The sequence below is a fragment of the Bos indicus genome, chromosome 2, assembly GCF_029378745.1.
Source record: "Bos indicus isolate NIAB-ARS_2022 breed Sahiwal x Tharparkar chromosome 2, NIAB-ARS_B.indTharparkar_mat_pri_1.0, whole genome shotgun sequence".
Classification (NCBI taxonomy): domain Eukaryota; kingdom Metazoa; phylum Chordata; class Mammalia; order Artiodactyla; family Bovidae; genus Bos; species Bos indicus.
Window position 1 is genome coordinate 61,379,682 of NC_091761.1, and position 25,151 is coordinate 61,404,832.

Below are 25,151 nucleotides of genomic sequence, written 5' to 3' on the forward strand. Positions count from 1 at the left end.
CTCCCTGTCTGTCACCAACTCCCGGAGTCCACCCAAACCCATGTCCATTGAGTCGATGATGCCATCCAATCATCTCATCCTCTTTCATCCCCTTCTCCTCCTGCCCTCAATCTTTCCCAGCATCAGGGTCTTTTCCAATGAATCAGCTCTTCACATCAGGTGGCCAAAGTATTGGAGTTTCAGCCTCAACATCAGTCCTTCCAATGAACACCCAGGACTGGTCTCCTTTAGGGTGGACTGGTTGGATCTCCTTGCAGTCCAAGGGACTCTCAAGAGTCTTCTCCAACACCACAGTTCAAAAGCATCAATTCTTCGGCGCTCAGCTTTCTTCACAGTCCAACTCTCACATCCATACATGACCATTGGAAAAACCATAGCCTTGACTAGACGGACCTTTGTTGAGAAAGTAATGTCTCTGCTTTTTAATACGCTGTCTAGGTTGGTCATAACTTTCCTTCCAAGGAGTAAGCGTCTTTTAATTTCATGGCTGCAGTCACCATCTGCAGTGATTTTGGAGCCCAGAAAAATAAAGTCAGCCACTGTTTCCACTGTTTCCCCATCTATCTGCCATGAATACTTACTAGGGTGTTTTTCTTTTAGATTATTTGTTCTAGTCCATTACCCATTGGGATCTCAGTGTTCTTTACTTATACATCTTTAAGATCTTTATGTATTAAAGATATTAACTCATATAAGTTATATGTCATTCGTAGATATTTTTCCCAGAGTGGTTTTTTAATTTTTATGCATAGGCATTTCTATAATTTTCAAACTTAGAAAGTCCTCCCCTTTTCTATTGTATTGCTCGGTTTTTTAGTTATCTCCTGAATTCCACTAGAATTAAAATCTCTTTGCTCTAATAGGGCATCTTCTCAGTTCTTTTTTATGCTGCATTGATCTGCCTGTTTCTGTACGTTTTTACTTACTGTGGCTTTATAGTATGCTGGTGGTATTGGTCTCGGACATCCCAGGTGGGGCTAGTTGTAAAGAACCTGCCTGCCAGTGCAGGAGACCTAAGAGACAAGGGTTCGATCCCTGGGTTGGGAATATCCCCTGGAGAAGGGCATGGCAACCCACTCCAGTATTCTCACCTGGAGAATCCCATGGACAAAGGAGCCTGGTGGACTACAGTTCATGGAGTTGCAAAGAGTCAGACACAACTGAAGCAACTCATCATACATTGGTCTCACCTCCCCTTTCCTTTCATCTATTGGTTTTTTTTTTTAAAGATTAAAAATTTAAAATTACGTAGACTAAATACATTAAACATTAAAAGAGAACAGTGAACATTGTTCGCTTCACTCATAATCATTGATTTCATGATTTCTGTTTCGTAGAAGGCATGTTAGCTCTTAGGAGTATGCTTGCTTCTATGTACTCCTGAGTACATAGTTCTGCTTATCTCCTGTGTTGAATCTGGAACATGGCCACAATTTTCTTTTAACCCGGACTTTATTGGTCTCTTAAAAATTATTTTTTCTGAAAAAAAATATATATATATTTTTTCTGATTAAAAAAAATAGTACATGCTTATTGTAGAAAGTTCAGAAAATATGAAGAACAGTATAATTCTCCATGATTTCACCATCCATTAGTAGCCACATTTTTTGGTGTTTTTCTTCCTATACAATTTCATATTTTGGTGGGTTTTTTTATGCAGTCAATTTTAATATCTCTTAAAATTATGATTGGCTTTATCACTTTGTTCACATAACAGTCTGTCATGGGTGTCTAACAAATACATACTTTGTGTTCCCAACACCCACCATAGCTTTTGGACATAGTGATCCAGCTGTGAAATAGAAATGGTCGTGCAGTGCATGCATGCTGTCATGTCCGACTCTGCGATCCACGGACTAGAGCCTGCCAGGCTCTTCTGTCCATGGAAGTTTCCAGGCAAGAATACTGGAGTGGGTTGCCATTTCCTGCTTCATGGGATCTTTCCGACCCAGGGATCAAACCTGCGTCTTTTGCATCTCCTGCATTGGCAGACAGGTTCTTTACCACTGGTGCCACCTGGGCAGCCAGTTTTCATAGTCCTCAAATAAGTAGGCAGTGGCAGTAGTGCTATTAGTAATGATAATAGTTAAAAGGTAGTAATACTAGTTTACAGTTAACATTAATTGGGTGTTTGTCACAATTATAAACTTATTATATAATCCTCAAGAGTATAGATGAAAATTCAAGAAAACCCCATGAGTAATATGCTGTTATTTTCTTCATTTTGCAGATGAATAACTGAGACATAATTCATATTCTGGTAGGCCCAGTCCAGTACTTTGCCTGGAAAATCCCATGGACAGAGGAGCCTGGTAGGCTGCAGTCCATTGGGTCGCAAAGAGTCGGACACAACTGAGCAACTTCACTTTCACTTTTCACTTTCATGCATTGGAGAAGGAAATGGCAACCCACTCCAGTGTTCTTGCCTGGAGAATCCCAGGGATGGTGGAGCCTGGTGGGCTGCCGTCTATGGGGTCACACAGAGTCGGACACGACTGAAGTGACTTAGCAGCAGCAGCAGGCCCCTTATAGGAAGTAACGGGATATGATCCCATATCTTTTGATGTAAAAGCTTTTACTCTTTGCCAAACCTTTCCACTACATGTCACCCCTTAGTGCTAACCTAAAGACATGGTCACCCTTTGTAAGTACTATGGAGCTCTCTGTTCTCTCCCAGGGTTTTTGTCTAGCATTGCAGTTCATCACAAGATTGCTTTGTAGTGCAGCCCAGTCAGTGCTCCTCTGTCTGCACTATTAGAGCAGCTAAAATGCTTACTAAGTCATGCACATTACCTTTTATTTCCTGTTAACATTCTGTTCTGAGTGAGCTAGTATCTAACTATAATTTCAGTAGTTCTTGGGATAATGTCATTTGATTCATCTGCAGATTTCTCTAGAGTAACAATCTTTATCAATTCAGCATCTTGAAAATCCCTTTGAATTTGTACAGCTCACGTAGTTTTCTTTTTTAAGATTTTGCTTAGAGCTTCCCTTGAAATCCACTGGCTAAGAATCCACCTGCCAATGCAGAGAACACAGGTTTGATGCCTAGCCCAGGAAGATCCCACATGCAGCCAGGCAACTAAGTCTGTGTGCCACAGCTACTGAAGCTGCACTCTGGAGCTCACACACTGCAACTGCTGAGCCCACACACCTGGAATCCACGCTCTGCAACGAGAGAAGCCACCACGAGAAGCCTGCACACTGCAACGAAGAGCAGCCTCCTCTCACCACAACTTGAGAAAGAAAACCTGCAGCAACAAAGACCCAGTGCAGCCAAAAATAATTAAATAATTTTTAAAAAGAGAGAGATTTTACTTAGTAACTGGATCATACGCCAAAGGAAAGGGGAAATGGTATCTATGTAGTATAAAAATATGTCAATCGTACATGATTTGGAAGTCCATAAATTGTGTCTGTGTTGGCACTCTGTAGCCTTTTTTTTTAACATGATTGCTGTCAGATTTGCATTTTAAAACTGTATGTTGAATGTATTAACTGCAAGTCGGCTTGCATCTTTTGCTTTTTTAGGGGAGGGAGTAAGGGGCAAAGCTAATTCTCCGTGTAAAAGATAATTCTCATTTTAAACCGCCCCCCCCAAAATCTTGATGTTTTGAAAGAAAATCTGATAAGAAAAGTGGTCTAGAAAAGATTTAACTTGTTTTATGAGGAAGTAGTGTCCCAAAATGTGATCAGAGACTTGTAAAAAGAATCTTTTTAGAAAAAAAGAGTTGCCACAAGGATAGTGACTGGATCTATTATGACTGTCTTTCAAAAGGTTAATAATAAGGAATGATAGTTCCTTATGAAAGAAGAGAGAATCACGAGGCCCAGAATTAACACAGAAATAATACTGGTTTTAGGGCATAAAGAGAATGATCTTTTATAGACAAAGTGAATTATTGGGGTTTAAAAAAAAGTAACATATAGGATGAAAGATTAGGAAGATCATAAAGAAATGAGTAAAATAGAATATGAGATAAGCTAGTCTGTTATTCTAAATGCTTTTTAAAATGTACTTTGGAAAGAAAGGAACCACCTGCAAAGAACATTTAAGTTCCTGTGACTAAGCTCTCATAGTTGCATCATTTGAGGCTCCTTTGATGGTTAGCATAGTACCTTTGCCTATAAAATATACTAGCTTTTGAATGAATGGTGAAAGTGATCTGAAGTTATTTGAAATTTGTTTAGTAAGTACGTACAATCACAAAATAATTCTCTTGATAAATAATGTTTTTTGAAATTGATGATTTGCTTACGTTCTCAATAACATTTTAAAAGCATAGGAGGAACTTGGGTTTTAGCCTGTCAATTGCGTATGAGTATTTTGGCTGTCAAAGCCAAATTCCCATGTGTATGGCCCTATTGAGTATAGTAAATTTGGACCCAGTTTTTAAATAGGAAAACATTTTTCTTTGTAAAACCTGAACTAGCATGGTATAAAACTAGCATGTCCTTAATACACTTGTATACTTTTTGTCTTTTTCAGGAAAGCAGTGTTTCTTAGTCCTACGACAGCAGCAGTTTAATGTCCAGGCTCTTGTGGCGGTAGGAGACCATGCAAGCAAGCAGATGGTTAAATTTGCTGCCAAGTAAGTAAGCAATTATATCCTGTTGTCAGAATAAACAATGGTGGGAACCAAGACTCCCAGGGCTTTGGACCATTTTCATACATTAACATCAATGCTTCGTTTGTTTAAAAATGTAGTTATTTAAATTGTCAGTTCAGTGTTGCTGAATACATTAAACTTACAAAAGAGAAAATATGGAGCACAAGCTTGAAATTCATTTGGAACTGCTGAAGCAGCACTCTCTACAGACAAGTCACATTTACTTTCAAGTAGAGTAACAAAAAGCCTGGCAGCCTCAACACTGCAAAGCAACTTTATTTTGTTGTGTTTGTTGAGCTTCATTTCCTCCCTCCCTTTCCTAGTTTAAGATTTGCATATTAAGCAACAAGTTTTCTAACTGAATAACAGAAGTGTTTAAAATAATGAGAGTGGAATTTTGCAAATGATTCCATCCTGAAGGAAGTAACACAATTGTTTTAACATGTCACAGCTTTTAACTTGGACACCAAAAGGGTTTTTGTTTTTTAAATAAAGCTTGCCTTTTTCCCCCCACAGAAGTATTACTTCCTGGCCCAGGGTTCCTGCAGAAGCTTATTGTTTTGTTCGTTTGTAAGGGGCAGGATATAGGATTAGGATATCTCTGCTCTTTATGTGTATACACTTTAAAGATGAGTTAACACAGATAGAATTGTCGATTTTAGAACTAGAAAGAAACAAAAAACTGATCTAATTTAATATTTTAATTTTATGTTTGACCCTCCCTGACTCCCTCAGCACAATCGTCTACATACAGTCACTGCTTAGCAACTGGTTTTGGTTTACAGATTTATTTATCAAATTTAGTCTGATGGTATCATGACAATACCTGCCCTCTGGTTTAAAGACTCCAGCCCATTATTTACATCCATTATTTACATTGTTCATCTCTGATGAGCTCAGATGTATCAGTACTACTAGAACCACTGGCCCCACCCCTCCCTATCTCACAGCCCTGCTACTGAGAGACTGTCACTTTCATCTTTTCTGTATCTTTTGGTGATTCATTTTGCTGTTTTCATCCCTAGTCTTTAAGGGTATATGCTTGTGGGGGTGCCTTTGTCACCTAGCCTTTTCAGGTCAATCTGTATCCTATGAAATAGGACATAAATAAACTTGGTTCCTAGAAATAAACTATCTTACAGTCAGGCTTCTGTAAGAGCCCCTGAAAACCACAGATGTATATGCTTAATTATATTTAATATACTGGAAAATACTGGAGAAAAGTTGGCTTCAAGTCAACAAACAACCTTTAGGACTTTGTTACAGGAAGGGGGACCCTTTTTAGGGCCTGAGAGTGGGCGCTTGTGTAACACGTGGAAATGAATTGTCCAAGGAAATGCACGTGCTGACAAAGCGAGAGACTGTATTGGTAAGGGGTACCTGGGTGGAGAGCAGGAAGGTAAGGGGACCCAGGAGGAGTGCTCTGCCATGTGCTTTCCACCTCAGGTTTCATGGTGCTGGGGTTAGTCTCCGGACTCAGGGTGCACTGCTCAGCCAAGAGGGCTTCCAGCAAGGAGGATTCTGGGAGGTTGGTAGGATTTATGGCGCCTCCTTTTGACTTTTCCCGAGTTCTTCTGATTGGTGGTGGCTTGTTCCTTACCAGGACCTCCTGTCATAAAATAACTCACGCAAATGATTACAGTGGTGCCTGGTCGGGGTGGGTGGTTTCAGTCAGTGTTTCCCCTAACAGCTTCTGTCTCTTATATGTTAAATTGGTTCTGAAAACTAATATATGAAGCTGACAGTTTGGGGTTTTGGTTGTTTTTTTTTTTAATTTTTTGTTTTGTCCTGCGGTATAACCAGTTAACAGTGTTTCAGGTGAACAGCAGAGGGGCTCAGCCAAACATAAAGCTGACAGTTTTATATCAAATGTATTTTTTATTTAAACTGCATTATAACCTCAGTATTACATTCTTAAAAGATTAGCAGTCTGAAAGTCTTTTGGAAATCCCATTTGCTATTAATCACTTAAGAGTCATTCTAATATCAAGAGAACAGTAACTTCATTTGATATCTTTAGAGGCAGACACATTAAAGTAGTCTACAAATAGTTATTTCTTATTTCTTATTTTGGATCTTCTCAGAAACTCCTGGAACTTGATTAACTGACAGCAGTTGACCATATCAGATGTCAACCACAGCTTACCAGCTAGAAAACATACTTGCACACAGAACTTAGTTCACTGATGCCCTTATTTGTCATTTAGTTGCTAAGTCATATCCAACTCTTTTGCGACCCCATGAACTGTAGCTCACCAGGCTCCTCTCTTCGTGGGTTTTCCCAGGCAAGAATACTGGAGGGGGTTGCCATTTCCTTTTCCAGGGGATCTTCCCAACCCAGGGATTGAATCTTCCTGCATTGGCAAGCAGATTCTTTACCACTGAGCCACCTGGGAAGCAATGCCTTTATAATGAATGTTAAAGAAAGGCTTTCGTCTAAATGGTATAGTGTATGGGTGACCTTTGTTTTCTTTTTAGAATAAGGGAAGAATTCAGATAATTTAATCTGGATTTCATAATCCTGAAGTAGATTAAACTCAGTCATGATCTATCTATAGACCTGATTTTAACCTTTTTCTTTTGTTTTTGTTTTGGCTGCTTGCGATCCAGGGGTACTGGTTCTCTGACCAGGGATTGAACCGGGGCCCATTAGGCCTACAGCAGTGAAAGCACTGAGTCCCAACCACTGAATCACCAAGGAATTTCAAGATCTGATTTTACAATTCAAGTTTGACTATTAACCAAGACTTCCCTGGTGGCTCAATCAGTAAAGAATCTGCCTGCATTGCAGGAGACCTGGGTTCAATCCCTCAGTTGGGAAGATCCCCTGGACAAGGGAATGGCTACCCACTCCAGTACTCTTTCTTGTAGAAAAGTACAGGAGCCTGGTGGGCTGTAGTCCACGGGGTCGCAAAGAATCGGACATGACTGAGTGACTTTCACTATTTCACTGTCATGATGTGACTTTGATTTCTTTTCCTTTTTTTAAATTAACTAGTTCATTTATTTGGCTGTACCAGATCTTAGCTGCAGTGTGCAGATCTTTAGTTGCAGCATGTGGAATCTAGTTCCTTGACCAGGAATCAGACCCAAGCCCCCTGCATTGGGAACATAGAGTTAGCCACTGGACCACTAGGGAAGACTTGAATCCTTTTTTCAACCAGAAAAGTACATGTAACTATTTTTAGTCCATTTTAAAAACTGCATTTTATATAATTAGTAATGTGTGGTAAAAGATGGTTTCATAATAGAGCTGTTGCAAATTATAAAGCCTTTAACTGGTTATATACAAGTGAATGGAGTCAATTTTATACAATAGGTTTAACATGTAGTACTTAAGTTACAATTATTTAACTTTTGGCACTACTTACATGTTAAGGTATCTTGCCTGAGTAAGAATATATGTGTTAATAGCTTTTGCTACTTTATGAAAAAGGAAAATTCTCATGACTCTTTATGGTGAAAGATGATAAGCTTTTAATTTTTGTGGCTGGTTGATAAGATAATTTTCTTAGGAATGTGATTTCTTGATATATCAGTCAGCTTATCTGTTTTTATGTGATTTTCTATACTTCTAAGGTAGTTCAGAAATCCTGATGTTTCTTGGTAACAAGTCTAAAGCACATGTCCTTTCTAATAGAAAGCCAGCAGTACAATCTTATATTCAAAGTACCAGTTTTAAAAGAAGAAAATCAAGAACAGAAAAATTTTGCTTTGAAAATTACCTGCTCTATTCATGAATAATAATAGATCAGGTAAAGTTGTAAATTCTAAAGAACTTTCAGAACTTTTTTTGGAAAAAGGTTGATTTTTTTCATCATCCTTCAAAATCCTTTTCTTAAAAAGTCCACACATGCCAGAGGTTTCTAAGTGCTATTTTTATCTAAAATTTTCAGTGGCTTCCTATTTCCAACTATGTCCAATATTAATTCTGCCTCCCAGTTTCTCCTGTTATTTCCTACCACTTCTCAATATATATGCTTCAAATGGGATAGTCTCTCCATATCTACAGTGACCTCTTTTTTTTATTTTAAAATAAAAATTTAAAAATTATTATCTTAAAGATACATAAAAAATACTATGCCATATCATTTTATAGGCTGACTTACAGAAGAGAGCTGCTGTGTAAATTGTGTTCATGTCAACTGAAGCCAAGAATATCCATGTTCTGTACAAATGAAGATTTCATTGTAGTTTGAAAAGTGACCTGCTAAGCGAGTTATTTGGTGGTACTTGGCAGTTACTTACTCCTTAGGTTTCTTAAGTCTGTGCTGCTCAAGCAGACTTATTGAATCCTGTTTTCATCTGTATAGAGGCAGCAGATAACTAATAGTACAATAGTTTCCATACTAGGGAAAATGTTTCTGTTTACAGTTCTCGTATTTTATCAGATTAGACACCTGTTTGATTCAGATATCAGTGAACATACTACATTATTAACTCTGACTGGAACACTATGATTTTATAAAGTCATCTACTGATAAATTGTCATTCTTGGATTGCTCTTTGCAGTACTTTGGTTAATTATGAGGCCTGATTATCCTGAACCAACCTCAAAGTTAATGTTTTATGTAATTGTGAACAATCATTGTTTATATTACTAGTATTAAGGATACAGAAAATTAAATCCAGAAGTGTACATGAGTCTACAGCTTTATACAGTAAAACGAATGTCAGGAATTTACTTCTAACAAACTTTAATGTGATATTATTAATTTGAATTTTATGGGTTTTAATATTTGCTTTTATTTTCTTTAAAAATTCACCTTGAGGGGGAGTTCCCTAGCAGTCCAAAGGTAGAACTGCTCGCTTTCACTGACGAGGGATCAGGTTCAATCTCTGGTCTGAAAATTAGGATAATCCCACAGGCTGTGCAGCACAGCCAAAAAAAAAAACCAGACTGTAAAAATTCACTTCGATTTAAAGTTAAGGGCTGTGACAATAAGGCATTTACTTCTACTAATTTTATATTTGTATGTATTTAAGTAACCTGATAAAATTAAGTGTTCACTGAGGGTCCCTGATACTGTAAAGAGACCATATTGAGTAGTGCTTAATTCTTACCAAGCTTATTTTGAATTTAAAATTCCTGGGATTTTGGTGAAGAAAATTGAGTTCACAAAATAAGTTATCCTGGAACTACTAAGATGATGTAGAAACCAAACTGAAGTGCCAGTGAACAATGGCGTGTAATAGAGCCTAGAGACTTGGCTCCTTACTAGTTAGGCACATGACTTCATAACTTGTTTACTTGTATGTTAGTCTTATTCATTCTTCACAACTAAGACCCTTCTTTAAACATCTTTATTTCAGCTTGCCTGAGAAATACTAGAGTCTGAGGTTGGATGTAGTGCTAATTCACTGTAATTGAAGGAAGTTACTTGACATATAAACCAAGCTTGTGCCTGCCTTAGAATTGGAGTGCAGATTTTTATTAAGGTGGTGTATTATTTTTAAAAATCTATGCACAGTTGATGTTTTGGGGATGCTATTTTGATGTAATTGGCAAATATATGGTGTCTCATGTTTGGGCATTTTGAGTTCTTTGCTTCAATGAATTGTTTATTGAATTTGTATCACTGAAGTATTTTGTGTTGGTACATTACTAGAAAAACTAGCATGCAGCAACTTCATAGCAACTTTATAGCTTTTTGTCCTCTTTTCAACCTAATCTTTTATTATACCTTGCGCAGGTTTAAAAATTATTCATTTGAATGTGAGTAGCTGTGTAAGTCTTATGGACCACATTTCTCACTGAGTACAGTAAGATTCAACAAATAATTTCTCACAACCAGAAAGCTAACAAGTTTATTGGCAGTTTTGCTGAAAACCTTTGATATTCAAGTTTCTATAAGTGTCTAAATTTTAATAGTTTTGGGGTTTTTTTAGAATATATAAAGATGCAGAAAGAAAAACTTAGAATAGTATCATTTTCACAATCACTGATTTTGAGGGGGAGGGGTAAAGGGGGTAAATAGGAGTAATGTGGAAACTGTTCTGAAAAACATGAAATAATGACTGCCTAAAATGATGATTTAGTCATCACCTAGCTTTCAGCTCTCAACTTTATCCTTACTGTTAACAAGTAACAGTCAGCATATATCAATATAGTGTAGGATTTCTTACACATTTTAGACCTTTGTTGTGACAATCTAGTATAATAAAGCTTAAGGGCTTTTGAAGGGCTTAAATCTGTAGTGTTTCAGTTCAGTTCAGTTCAGTTGCTCAGTTGTGTCCGACTCTTTGCGACCCCGTGAATCGCAGCACGCCAGGCCTCCCTGTCCGTCACCAACTCCCGGAGTTCACCCAAATTCATGTGCATCAGGTCAGTGATGCCATCCAGCCATCTCATCCTCTGTTGTCCCCTTCCCCTCCTGCCCCCAATCCCTCCCAGCATCAGAGTCTTTTCCAATGAGTCAACTCTTCGCATGAGGTGGCCAAAGTATTGGAGTTTCAGCCTCAGCATCAGCCCTTCCAATGAACACCCAGGACTGGTCTCCTTTAGGATGGACTGGTTGGATCTCCTTGCAGTCCAAGGGACACTCAAGAGTCTTCTCCAACACCACAGTTCAAAAGCATCAATTCTTCGGCACTCAGCTTTCTTCACAGTCCAACTCTCACATCCATACATGACCACTGGAAAAACAAAAGGTAAAAATCACTATTCCTACAAAGCTTATTTTGCTAACCTTCCATCATTATCTTGTGTATATTAAGCAGATTATATGAATAATGATGCTGCTGCTGCTAATTCGCTTCAGTCGTGTCTAACTCTGTGCGACCCCATAGACGGCAGCCCAACAGGCTCCGCCGTCCCTGGGATTCTCCAGGCAAGAACAGTGGAGTGGGCTGCCATTTCCTTCCCCATTGCATGAAAGTGAAAAGTGAAAGTGAAGTCGCTCAGTCGTGTCTGACTTCACAGCCCCTTGGACTACAGCCTACCAGGCTGTTCCGCCCATGGGATTTTCCAGGCTAGTACTGGAGTGGGTTGCCATTGCCTTCTCCGAATAATGATGGGTGACCTCTATAACAGGTGCCTTAGATTTTTTAGCGGGGGGAGGGGGGCATCCCTGAATGGGCATGCCATAGATTTTTTTTGAAGAAGGACCATGGAAAAAAGCTCCCTCCCCCACACACATATACTTGGACTTTTATTGCATATGAAATAATATTTTTAATATTTAAGAAACTTAATCTACAATTAAAATTTAGTATGGTGATTGCTCTTGCTCTATCTTGCCAAGCTTTCCAGTGGCTACCATGAACTTTTATGTTTATGGGGTGCACCCCAGTAAAGGTTCAGTGTAGTACCACCAGTAGCTTCCCCATCTCATGTACAGGGGAAATAACAGATTTGCTTATAACAGTAGCAGCAATAACAGCTGACTATTACTGTATATTCAGTATGGAGCAGCAAAGTACAGTACTTGGATTTTTCCCCCTGAGCCTCATAACAGCACTGTGAGGTATAGATACCCTTTTGTCTTTTTTTTTTTTTCCTCTTGTCTATTCATTTTACAGATAAGAGCCTCAATACTAGGCTCATGCTTCTTCTATTTCTCCTATGTCATCCTGCCTCTCTAAGATTGTATAAAGATACTCGTTCAAAGCCTTCCACAATATAGATAGCTCACTTAGAATACAGCTTTAATGTTATTGAGATGTGTTGGTGACTGGGAAAAGGAAGCCCTATTGCTTTTTTGCCTCAAAAATACGTTTTCTGGAGTGTGCAGTTTATTCTGGTATACATCCTCAAAAGTAGATAGCTGTTTTATTTCTTGAGGGTGATAGTGACTTTTATTTATTGTCCCCAAGTTATTGAGAACCAAAACTGATGAAAAATAATAATTTTGGTTTTAAGAAGTACAGCTGATACTAAAGTAATAAAAAAGACTTTTGTGTTGAGTCATAAATTGATGCTAGAGACAGTTCCAAAGGAGGAATTAAATGTTTTTCTAGCCATCAGTAACATTAATGAGCGTATCTCCTCTAGCATAAAGCAGTAGTTGCCGTTCATAAAGCAGAAATTGCCCAGTAGTTTAAAAGCATGCAATAAAAACAGTAGGGAAGAGGGGGTCGAGAGTTTCATGTTTGCAAAAAACAGTTATTTTTTTGAATAATTTCAATATAAAAATATTTGATGGCTATAAGTATAAATATGAAACCTAAAGCTCAGTAGGCAAATTTACATCTGTTTTTGCTTAATCTTTTGGCTTTTGCTTATCATCATTGGGCTTCCCTGGTGGCTCAGATGGTGAAGAATCCGCCTGCAATGCAGGAGACCAGCGTTCAATTCCTGAGTTGGGAAGAATACCCTGGAGAAGGAAACGGCTACCCATTCCAGTATTCTTGCCTGGAGAATCCCATAGACAGAGGAGCCTGGCAGTCTACAGTCCATGGGGTCACAAAGAGTCGGACACAACTGAGTGACTTTCACTTCACTTCACTTGGCAGCAGCAGCACTGCCACACAGGGCATTTTACATGTTCTTTTCACTCTTGTAAGAAATAAAAATGCAGTCACTCAACAAAGCAGCTATGTGATACACGGAACTGATGTGGAAATTAAACCACCCTCAGAATCTAAAATAAGAATTTATCCTTTACCAAGATTCTGGACTTGGGAAGGAAATGAAAAAGTTTAGCTGGGTAACTAATGCTGTTCCTTAACATATTAGGCCCTTTGTAACATACTTGTACTGATAGAATTGCTCTGTTGTCAGCAAGGGAAGAGATCTTGGACATTGTGGTATGGGTGTCCTTTTGGGTTAACTTTTTGTAGAGTGGTGCTAATATTCAGTCAGTTCTGTTGTTGTAATAAATACTTTCCTAAAAATCACCGTGCTATGCAAAATTATGCAATAAAAACCTCAAGATTTGTGCAGAAAATAGGTATACAGCACAATAGTCAAAAAGATCAGTGATACAGTTTTATAAAAAGAACCTAATTTTTTTAAAACCATAAAATAGTTTTATACATATTGAATGTTGAGAATTACATGAATATTTCACTTTATCTTTAAAAAGACTCACTGTTTCTGAGTGGAAGTGGATATCAGAAGAGTTGTAGCTTGTAAATTGTTGTGTAATGGTACAAGAAAGGCTGTCTGAAGCCAGAAGGAAAGTTAGACTAGCTGATGTGAATGAGTGTGGCTTATAACACAGGTAGATGATCGAGGTGTGTATGTTTTGTGTATTCCTATTTGGCTCAGTCACCTGAGTACAGTTTCTGCATTGACCTAGTGTTTCTCGCTGATGAAATCTGGTGTAGGCAAGCACAAATTCTCATTATTCTCAGATTGACATTTAATACATCAGTTGTGCATTGCGTGTGTGCTCAGACGCATCTGACTCTTTGCGATCCTAGGGACTATAGCCTGCCAGGTCCCTCTGTCCATGATATTCTCCAGACAAGAATACAGAGTGGGCTGCCATTTCCTCCTCCTCCAGGATCTTCCCAACCCAGGAATGGAACTCTCAAATCCTGTGTCTCTTGCATTGCAGGAGGATTCTTTACCACTGAGCCACTGGGGAAATCCCAGTACATCAGTTGGTTAGAATTAATTCACGTTTTCAAAACAAGTGTTAAAGCAAAACTATACTCTTAAAAGAGATAATGATGCTTGCACAGTGACTGGGTCCAAATGTAAGAATCTTATCTGTTTGCTGGCTGCTGATGTGTGTAGGTAAGGAAAAGAAAGAAGTGGAGAATGGCTTCAAAGTTTCTAGTTTGAGAAACTATATGGAAAAAACACCATTGGTCTGGAATCAATTCCCAGGGTGGGCTGGGACTAAACACAATTCACTCTCCAGAGCTAGGATGGGTTCACCTTCCCTTAGAACACCTGGCCAGGTAAAGGTGAAAACTGAGCTGGGTGGGGCTCAGTTAGCAGTGAACAAGGGGAGAGGGATTTGGACAGTGTCTCCTAAACTTGCTTAGATGATGTTGAGTAAATTGGAGAGAAGTTCCACCCTTTTGAGTTCATGAAAGCCAAAGACTGAAATAGATTGTTTTACTGAAACCATTTTCTTTTTCTGGCTTGATAGAATTCTGTTCCTCCTATTCCAAGTCATTGTCTCATGTTAAATGTTTTCAAGTGACTACCATATGGAAAAAGTTGGCCTTGAAATTTCTTACTTTTCCCCCACCATCTTCGCCATTGCTTCACTTTAGTAACTCACTGCTGTGGCCACAGGCTTGATTTTGCTTGTTAGAATTTCATTTTAAACTCCAGTATCTGTTCTCTGTCTGGGCTTCCCAGGTGACTCAGTGGTAAAGAATTCACCTGCCAATGCAGGGAGACACAGGTTCAGTCCCTGGGTCAGGAAGATACTCTGGAGGAGGGAAATCTCCCCACTTTCTTCCAGTTTTTTCTGTCCCCTTTTGACCTCACACAACCCCAGTTCCGTTCCTAGAACTACTTCCACTACATCCTTATCCACTGTTCTCTTTGTTTCTTTTGCCCTGCACGCTTCTTACTAACTCCTTGTCCCCTATACTACTATTGCCATAATCTAACACCAGGTTTAGAGAGTGTATTGTGTTTTTATGGCTGAAAATTGATTTTTATTCCCCAGCTGGGCCTAGGAGACTATATTCTACTTTATAATGAAAGTAGAGGTTTATAGGTTGCTTCTGTCTTCATTGTTTCACTGAACTCTTCAGGATTTCATTCCTCTTTATCCCTTGTTTCTGAGTATAACTATAATAAGAAAATAAAAATTTGGAAAATTCTGTGGGTTCCATTGCTGAATATATTATTCTGTATGTTAGGCGCTTAGTCTTGTCTGACTCTTTCCAATTCTGTGGACTATAGCCTGCCAGCCTCCTCTGTCCATGGGATTCTCCAGGCAAGAATACTGGAGTAGGTTGCCATGCCCTTCTCCAGAGGATCTTCCCAACCCAGGGATTGAACTTGGGTCTCCCACATTGCAGGCAGATTCTTTACCTTTTGAGCTACCAGGGAAGCCCCAATATATTATTAGCCTTCTGTTATGATTGAAAACACATATTAGCAGCAACATATAAATTTTAATGGATTCTGATACTTATTTAAATAAAGAAAAAATCCTTATAGATTTTTTTGCTTTCGAAATTTGAAGATCAGTGAAGCATGAGGTAATTCAAATGAATATTTAGTAACATTCACTTTGGCAGACTAGCAGTTTAGTTAGCCAACTAAAGATTCTGCTAGAATCTGTGGTTTGGAAAATAGCATAGCAGAAAATATGTTCATGAGAAAAAGGCCATTTCTAATCCTTATTTGATTTTCATTCTTAGATTTTTATATTAAATGCTTGTAATTATCTTTAGTACGAGGGGAGTGCCTAAGGACTGTTTATTTATTCTCCAGGTGTTTCCATCTTGAATACTGCAAAGATATTGGACATTTAAAACATGTCCCACACAAAAAGTGGGAGAAAAATGGTATTTATATGTTAATTCCATGAGGCCCTACATTTCACTCTATTCCCTCTGGCCATATACCAGGTGGAAAGAAGCAAGGACTCCACTATTAAAAATATCAAATCAGATTGTTCCAGCTGGGGTTTCGTAATCATTTCAAAGGCAAACTATGAGGTCACTTTTAATATCTTAAGTAGATAACTATCTTAGCATTTACTTAAGATATTAAATCTTAGGTGCTTATTTTTGCCTTACTGAGTAGATTGTACCACTAACAGTTTCTAGCGTTTTAGTATTTTCCTTAAGAGCAACATTAACAATATGGGGTCAGTTGTTTTCCCCATATTATCTTTCCTGGGAATATCCAATTCATCAATATACTAATCCGAAAAGTTGACTCATTAATTGGATTTAAGTGTCACAGGACTCTTCAACACATTATTTTAATCACTTTGTTGGAAGGATCAATTTTCTCATGGTTGAATGCATATAGAAATGAAACAACTAAATGAGTTACATAGGAAGGTTGGCACATCTAATTCCCTAAAGGTCTTTAAGAACAGGTTCTTAATTGTGTATCCGAAATGGTTTGAGATCTTTAAATGAAATTTATCTGGAAGCAGGAAGATGGGATACCCATCTAAACCAATGTTTCTGGATCCCCATCTTATGTTGACATTAATGTCCCAATATTTAGTAGCTGGAGTTAGAACTGAGGCAAGTCATCCCTTTTTTTCTTTTTAAAACTGTTTATTTAGTGACATTTAAAAATAATGAAAGAGTAATCTGTATTAGTTATGATTGAGTCTTGTAAAGGCAAGTTTTTTTAAAGGCACCCCTGTAGGCCTTTGTGTATTGACTGCTTTTAACAACTGGAGTAAATGTAAACACAGGTTTTTGAAGTTTAAAATTAAAATCATAGTGACTCAGTGCAGAAGCCTACAGTTCATTTAAAGAACTGATGTTAAAGTTAAAAATTCTATTTTGCTATTTATGTTTGTGTAACCCACAGCAGCATAGAGATGTTTGGATTCTGAAAAAAAAAAAAAGTCTTTTCAGGCTGTAATATTTGCAGAAAAATATGTGTATGTTTTATTTTCTTTTTCTTCGTATTAGTCATTGTGGTTAGGTTATTTATTGGTAGCTGGTGAGTCACAAGTGTGTGTCTCATTCTCTGGTGAGTCACCTACCTACTTACAAGTTTGATTATTTTCTTTCCTTTCTAGATCTTTCACCTGAAAATAACTTTTACTTAGTTAATAAGCTAAATCTTCAGTTTGCGCATTAATTTTTAGAACTATAAATAGCAAAATAATACTCAGAAGAAGGTTCAGTGATTTAGAAAATTTACCTCTGCTGTGGTCCAGGCACTCTTCTGGGCTTAGTTATTTAGTGACACTAAATAGCACATAATAATCAAATAAGGAGCTTAATTTGGGGAGAGGACAAAAAATAAACAACTTCCATGAAGAGACATGTTACAGGTCCTGTGATGGAAGTATTTTTATACACCATCTAAGTTGAGGCCCAGACACTGGTGGGCATTTGGGTACCTCTTGAGCATCATGTGGATTAATTGATGAACATAGGCTGGTTGTACACTGTTCTGGGAGAAGGCAATGGCAACCCACTCCAGTTCTTTTGCCTGGAAAAACCCATGGGAGGAGCTTGGTAGGCTGCAGTCCATGGTGTCACTGAGAGTTGGACACGACTGAGCAGCTTCACTTTCACTTTTCACTTTCATGCATTGGAGAAGGAAATGGCAACCCACTCCAGTGTTCTTGCCTGGAGAATCCCAGAGATGGGGGAGCCTGGTGGGCTGCCGTCTGTGGGGTCGCACAGAGTCGGACACGACTGAAGTGACTTAGCAGCAGTACACTGTTCTAGATTGCAGCCCTTTGAACAACTGTACTTAGATGGTTTATACCTCTTTGTTGGAATGAGGTACTTATCTATTGGATCAGAAACAGAACTTCTATATCTGGTCCTGCCCAGTTCAAAATTTGCATTGAAAACCTTGATAAATAAGTGCTTTAAAAGTAGGTTGAAAATCTGGTGTCACTAGATGCCAGTTTATGGGATTAATTCTTCTACGTTATTAAGTAATACCTTAATGTTGTCTTATGCAGAGATTCTGATGAATATATGTTGAGTCTGGCAACAGCAGGACCTCAGGATACATCAGCATTACCAGAAAAGGCAGCATGACTCTTAGGCATTTTGAAAGCTATTTGTGAAGGGCCTGTTATTTCTACTTTATTTCACATAAGCTCTAAAGGAATCTGGCAGCTCATGAACTTCTAAGAATGAGAATGAATTATTTCAAAGTAAGCTGACGATGCATTCTGGAGTATTTAAATTTGGAGGCTGATTTGTGAGTCTGTAACAGAACTGTTAAGTGCAGTAATCTGTACCTGACCTTACTAGCTGTGTGATCTTGGGCTAGTTACTTGACCTTTCAGTCTCAGTTTTTTCAACTGTAAAATGGTAGTATACCTACCTTGTAGGCCTTTGTGAGGTTTAAGCAAGATGATATATGTGTAAAGCACTTCACATGGGAACTAGAACATAAACGGAAATTGCGAAAGTGACATGGAAATAATACTATGTTAGGTATTTATATATATTAAGATCAATTTCATTTAAGCTGTAGAAATAAAACTGCTTCTTCAAACTTAAAAAATACAGAGAAAATGAACAAAACTACTGTAGGTACATTACATATTTTTTGTAAATGAGAAAAAATGTAGAGAAGTATAGAAAGCAGTGATTAGAGGAAGAGGGAGTTCAGTATATGATAGGGAACCTAGAATTTTAAATTTATACATTATTGAACATTGCAATTTTAACAGTAAGGATATTCTTTTATAATAAAAGATAAGTTTTTGAAATAATGTTTAAAAAATAACTTAAAACTGTAAGAGCAAACCCTGCCATTTCCCCATCCCTTGCTGGTGAGAGGCATGGTGAATTGGGGATGATTCTTTTTTTGTTCTCCAAAAGGATTTGCCAGAACCAGTACCTCACACTGAGACCCAGCAACAAAAAATGGGTGAAGTACTTCTTTACCAGATCTATTTCTCCACTATTTATATGCAGGATTGGGATCTCTCTGACTCAGTTACATGCTATTAAATACATTTTCACCTGCAAATCATCTACCTGCTCCAGCAGCCTTTTCTCAGTTGTGATTCTTGTGTCCTATCCCACTGACCTCCAAAGTGTGATTTGCTCAAAATTACTCTCTAAAGGAAAGAAAATAATCCTTTCCTTCATTTCTTTTTTTATCTAAGAGTGATAGGAAAAATTTAAGTTTTTCTAATAGTTAATTTATAGATAAACACTGGACCTATCACTTGGATTGCACCTCATAAGGTCACACACATGTCACCTCCAGCATGTGAGGGCTCTAAAGTAAGACTGCAGGATTCCAGGAACACAGAGGAGCAAACAGTGGTACCCCAACTCTCTGGTTCACTTTCAGCATATTACAGTTTACTATGTCTGGTTAAATGGTTTGGGGGATTATATTTATTTATATTTAAGATAATAAACTGACCATCACACAGTAGACAAGTGGCTTAAAATGATTTCTTCCAAGAAACACTGTTCAGTTCACTTCAGTTGCTCAGTCGTGTCTGACTCTTTGTGACCCCATGGACTGCAGCATGCCAGGCTTCCCTGTCTGCCACCAACTCCAGGAGCTTACTCAAACTCACCTTCACTGAGTCGGTGATGCCATCCGTCTCATCCTCTGTCGTCCCTACTCCTCCTGCCTTCAATCTTTCCCAGCATCAGGATCTTTTCCAATGAGTCATTTCTTCACATCAATTGGCCAAAGTATTGGAGTTTCAGCTTCAGCATCAGTCCTTCCAATGAATATTCAGGGCTGATTTCCTTTCGGATTGACTGGTTTGATCTCCTTGCAGTCCAAGGGACTCTCAAGAATCTTCTCCCCAATACCACAGTTCAAAAGCATCAGTTCTTCAGCACAAGTGTTAATGCTGACACTTCTGATAATGGGAAATCTTTGTAACATTACGCTGCATGATGAAGCGTGTTTTTTGTTTTGTTTTGTTTTTAATGATAATCCAATCATATCTGACAAGATTTTCATACTCCCCTAGCTAGATAGAAATTATCAGGAAACTATATGAAGTATGGATTTGCTATTACTAATTATGGATCACTGTTGCTAATTATGCATCTCACCCTAAATTTATATTTGCCTAAAGGTAATAACTTACATTTAGTATTACATGTATATAGTTTTTAAAATAAATAGAATATCTACATATTAGGGGACATAATTACCACTTTTTTACTGATAGAGTAAGTCAAATTATCAAGTGTTTGGAGAGAGCTACTCAACCCTATAGTAGTTATATTAACTACTGTAGCTATCTGTATTAAGCTTATAATGAGGTTAATGTCTAGCTGTTAACCCTATAGTTCATGTATTTAAATATTCTCTCCTTTTTGAAACATGTTACGTCCTTGCACCTCTAATGCCATTCAGTTGTTTTGTTTTTTTTTAAAGTCTCTTCTCTACCCCCCAGAGTTCTATTATGATCTTTAGCATTTCTGAAACAAGAGGGATAAGTGAGACTTTCCCCCAAAAAACTGATTGGTGTGACAGAACCAAGAAATAATTCCCGATAAGTTGTTTTAAGATTGTTTTAGGCTGTGCTGATTTTGAAATGTGTTTATAACACCTCCCTTCTTCCCCCGAGCAGTCAATTTGAAGAGGCCACTATGCACTTGAATGGATAAATTCTGCTTTACACAATCCTAATGCTTCATAGTCAAATTTTGTGTATCTGCTTTTTAAAAAAATCTCTTTACAGTGCATAATACCCATTATAGGTTTGCAAAGTGTATGTGATGATACACAACATTAAAGAATTAGGCATTACTCAGTAGTGCATTATTTTAGACTATGAAGTTTACTTCTTCCTTCAAATACTAAAACTATTTTGACAACCTTAACAGGATCATTGAAGCCTATTATATACATTCTTCATGTTTAACTTTTTCTTAATGACACAGGGCCGTTATTCTGAACTTCAGTTACTGTGCAAGGTTATAATATGTTGTTTGGTGCTTTCATGTCTTTGTTTGTTTTTTAATATATTTTCTTCAGTAGTCAGTTGTTACTTAACACAGCAGTTGTGCCTACTTCTAATCATTCCAACAGACTTTTTTTAGTTTGTTGCTTCTTACGTAATGTGGTTTTAGTCCCTGAATCGAGTCCGACTCTTGCAACCCACCAGGCTCCTCTGTCCATGGGATTTCCCAGGCAAGAATGCTGGAGTGGGTAGCCACCATTCCCTTCTCCAGGGAATCATCCCAACCCAGGAATCAAACCCAGGTCTCCTGCATTGCAGGCAGATTCTTTAGCAACAGAGTGAAGCCCCAGTATCATATAATGTAGACATGACAACTTATAATCACAATTGACAGAACTGTGGATAATGAGGGTATTTCTATGGCTGATGAGGAGGCCCTAAATAACAAACTATATGACAGTCAGGTTGGAAAGATGGGATTTTATTTCTTCAGATAACTGAGTACTGTTTGTTTTTTCCCACAAGCCATGTTCTATAATTGTTTGGGTTACTCATACATTATATCATTTGTTTAAAAAAAAAAAAAAAACTTGAAAAAACCCGCAAAACTTGATGCACTTGTTTTAGTCACTCAGTTGTGTCTGACTCTTTGCGACCCCATGGACTATACTGACCAAGCTCTCTCCATGGAATTCTTTTTTTTAAATTTTATTTGATTTTTAAACTTTACATAATTGTATTAGTTTTGCCAAATATCAAAATGAATCTGCCACAGCATGGAATTCTTTAGGCAAGAATACTGAAGTGAATTGCCATTCCCTTCTCCAGGGAAGCTACCAACCCAGGGATGGAACCCAGGTCTCCTGCATTGCAGGCAGATTCTTTACCATCTCAGCCACCCATAGTCCACCTAAAATATTTTAATAAAACACTTTATATGAAGAATGGCGATTTTTACAGTTTTTTTTTTTCTGTAGAGAGTTTAAATTAGAAGTAAGGTCCTGGTTAAAAGGAGTTAGAAGTAAATTAATTAAATTGAATGGTTGACAGTTCCTAATGCATAACATAAAGTCTGTTCTGCCTATTAAGGTATTTCTAATATCAAGGCTCTATTAATTTTATTTGTAGAGTGATTCCCTATATTCCGGGGCAGAAGGGTAGTTGGAAAGTGAAGTATAAAAAAAAATGCTGTGATAGTGTGTTTTGGGAGGTGTTGGTAATAATAAAAAATAGCTGACTTAGCTCTTGAAAAGATATATTTAATTTACTTCATCTATTTCTACTGTAATAATGTAGTTCCCAGGAGTTCCTGTGCTTCCACGCCTGCCATATCCTTTATAAAAACCAAAGGCTTTTAGTTAGTTGCTTGTTAGACATAACGCTCTTTCAGAGTACAAAACACAGTGACATATTAGTTTCAAAATGTAAAGCAAACTTTAATAGGATCTCTTTATGGCAGCAGTCAAGCTGTAGTTTATATACAAGATAGTATTAAGCCATCTTAACACACAGTGTCAGATGAAATCATGTTAAATAGACTTTTTCTACAAAGTGGAATATTGCAATTAACTTATTCAAGTATTCCAGTCCCTCTTGTATTGACTCTCTACATACAAATACACGTCAGTTCAGTCCAGTTCAGTTCACTCACTCAGTCGTGTCCAACTCTTTGTGACCCCATGGAGTGCAGCACGCCAGGCCTCCCTGTCCGTCACCAACTCCCAGAGTCCACCCAAACCCATGTCCATAGAGTCAGTGAAACCATCCAACCATCTCCTCCTCTGTTGTCCCCTTTTCCTCCTGCCTTCAATCTTTCCCAGCATCAGGGTCTTTTCAAATGAGTCAGCTCTTTGCATCAGGTGGCCAAAGTACTGGGACTTTTCAGCTTCAACATCAGTCCTTCCAAGGAACACCCAGGACTAATTTCCTTTAGGATGGACTGGTTGGATCTCCTTGCAGTCCAAGGGACTCTCAAGAGTCTTCTCCAACACCAGCTCAAAAGCATCAATTCTTCAGCGCTCAGCTTTCTTTATCATCCAACTCTCACATTGATACGTGCCTACTGGAAAAACTGTAGCCTTGACTAGATGGACCTTTGTTGGCAAAGATGTCTCTGTTTTTTAATATGCTGTCTAGGTTGGTCATAACTTTTCTACCAAGGAGTAAGCGTCTTCTTATTTCATGGCTACAGTCACCATCTGCAGTGATTTTAGAGCCCCCAAAAATAAAGTCTGCCACTATTTCCACTGTTTCTCCATCTATTTGCCATGAAGTGATAGGACCCGATGCCATGATCTTAGTTTTCTGAATGTTGAGCTTTAAGCCAACTTTTTCACTCTCTTCTTTGACTTTCATCAAGAGGCTCTTTAGTTCTTCTTTGCTTTCTGCTGTACGGGTAATGTCATCTGCTTATCTGAGGTTATTGGTATTTCTCCCAGCATTCTTGATTCCAGCTTGTTCTTCATCGAGCCCAGCATTTCTCACAATGTACTCTGCATATAAGTTAAATAAACAGGGTGATAATATACAGCCTTGACATACTCCTTTTCCTATTTGGAACCAGTCTGTTCTTCCATGTCCAGTTCTAACTGTTGCTTCCTGACCTGCATACAGATTTCTCGAGAGGCTGGTCAGTTGGTCCGGTATTCCCATCTCTTTTAGAATTTTCCAGTTTATTGTGATCCACACAGTCAAAGGCTTTGTCCTAGTCAATAAAGCAGAAATAGATGTTTTTCTTGAACTCTCTTGCTTTGTCAGTGATCCAGCAGATGTTGGCAATTTGATCTCTGGTTCCTTTGCCTTTTCTAAATCCAGCTTGAATATCTGGAAGTTCACGGTTCATGTATTGCTGAAGCCTGGCTTGGAGAATTTTGAGTATTACTTTACTAGCGTGTGAGATGAGTGCAATTGTGCGGTAGGTTGAGCATTCTTTGGCATTGGCTTTCTTTGGGATTGGAATGAAAACTGACCTTTTCCAGTCCTGTGGCCACTGCTGAGTTTTCCAAATTTGCTGGCATATTGAATGCAGCACTTTCACAGCATCATCTTTCAGGATTTGAAATAGTTCAACTGGAATTCTATCACCTCCACTAGCTTTGTTCGTAGTGATGCTTTCTAAGGCCCACTTGACTTCACAATCCAGGATGTCTGGCTCTAGGTGAGTGATCCCACCATCGTGATCATCTGGGTCATGAAGATCTTTTTTGTACCATTCTTCTGTGTATTCTTGCCACCTCTTCTTAATATCTTCTGCTTCTGTTAGCTCCATGCCATTTCTGTCCTTTATTGAGCCCATCTTTGCATGAAATGTTCCCTTGGAATCTCTAATTTTCTTGAGGAGATATCTAGTCTTTCCCATTCTAAGCCCTCGTATAAGCTTTTACTAGTTTTAACTAGCAAGTTCTAGTCTGACCCTTTTTCACAAATTTGACTCTTCTTTTCGTTTTGTTTTAATGATTATTCTTCTGAATTTATTCATGTGCATGAGTAAATAGGGACAGATAGATATAGATAAGGCCATAGAGATATTAGAACGGAATTATTTTATCCTGATCTAAGTCTGCTCTTCTAGCACATAACTACTAGAAATAAAGGCAAATATTGGGATTGGAAGGTCAAAAAAAGTTTATTATGAGAATCTTCTATATGTAGTTAATCCTACCTTCTTTCTAATTTATTCAGTAGACCAATTTGTGATACCGGAAGTTTAGCTTTGGCCCTAGTTTAGAAATAGGTTTGGTTTTCAAAGTTCTTTTGTCAGTTGTTTAGTACTAGAAACGATGTTTAAATGGTGGTAGTTTTCTAGTCTAGATGATCAGTATTTTAGCACATAACACTATTGAATCAATGAACTTAAAGGTAGTCCTAATTTCAGGTCCTGGATAAAAGGAATCATCTGGTTACTTTTCAGAGAGAGAAAGAAGAGAAAACTGTTTTCTTTGATCAGACCTTTAGCTAGCCTTGGGCAGAGTGTATTTGACCACATTCCAGCTTCTTTTTGGAAGGACACTCACTTAGTGCTCAATCCTTAAGAGTAGATGTGTTTAACTTGGCTTGAAGAAAACGT

General features: G+C 38.0%; 1 protein-coding gene across 1 annotated transcript in view; it reads left to right on the plus strand.

Moving 5' to 3' along the window:
• The window catches only part of DARS1 (aspartyl-tRNA synthetase 1), a 65,068-nt gene that overhangs the window by 13,881 nt on the left and 26,036 nt on the right, over window positions 1-25,151 (plus strand). The window contains exon 4 of the mRNA XM_019973400.2: window positions 4,490-4,592. Within this exon, the coding sequence (XP_019828959.2) occupies window positions 4,490-4,592 (103 nt within the window). The remainder of the gene's footprint in view (window positions 1-4,489; window positions 4,593-25,151) is intronic.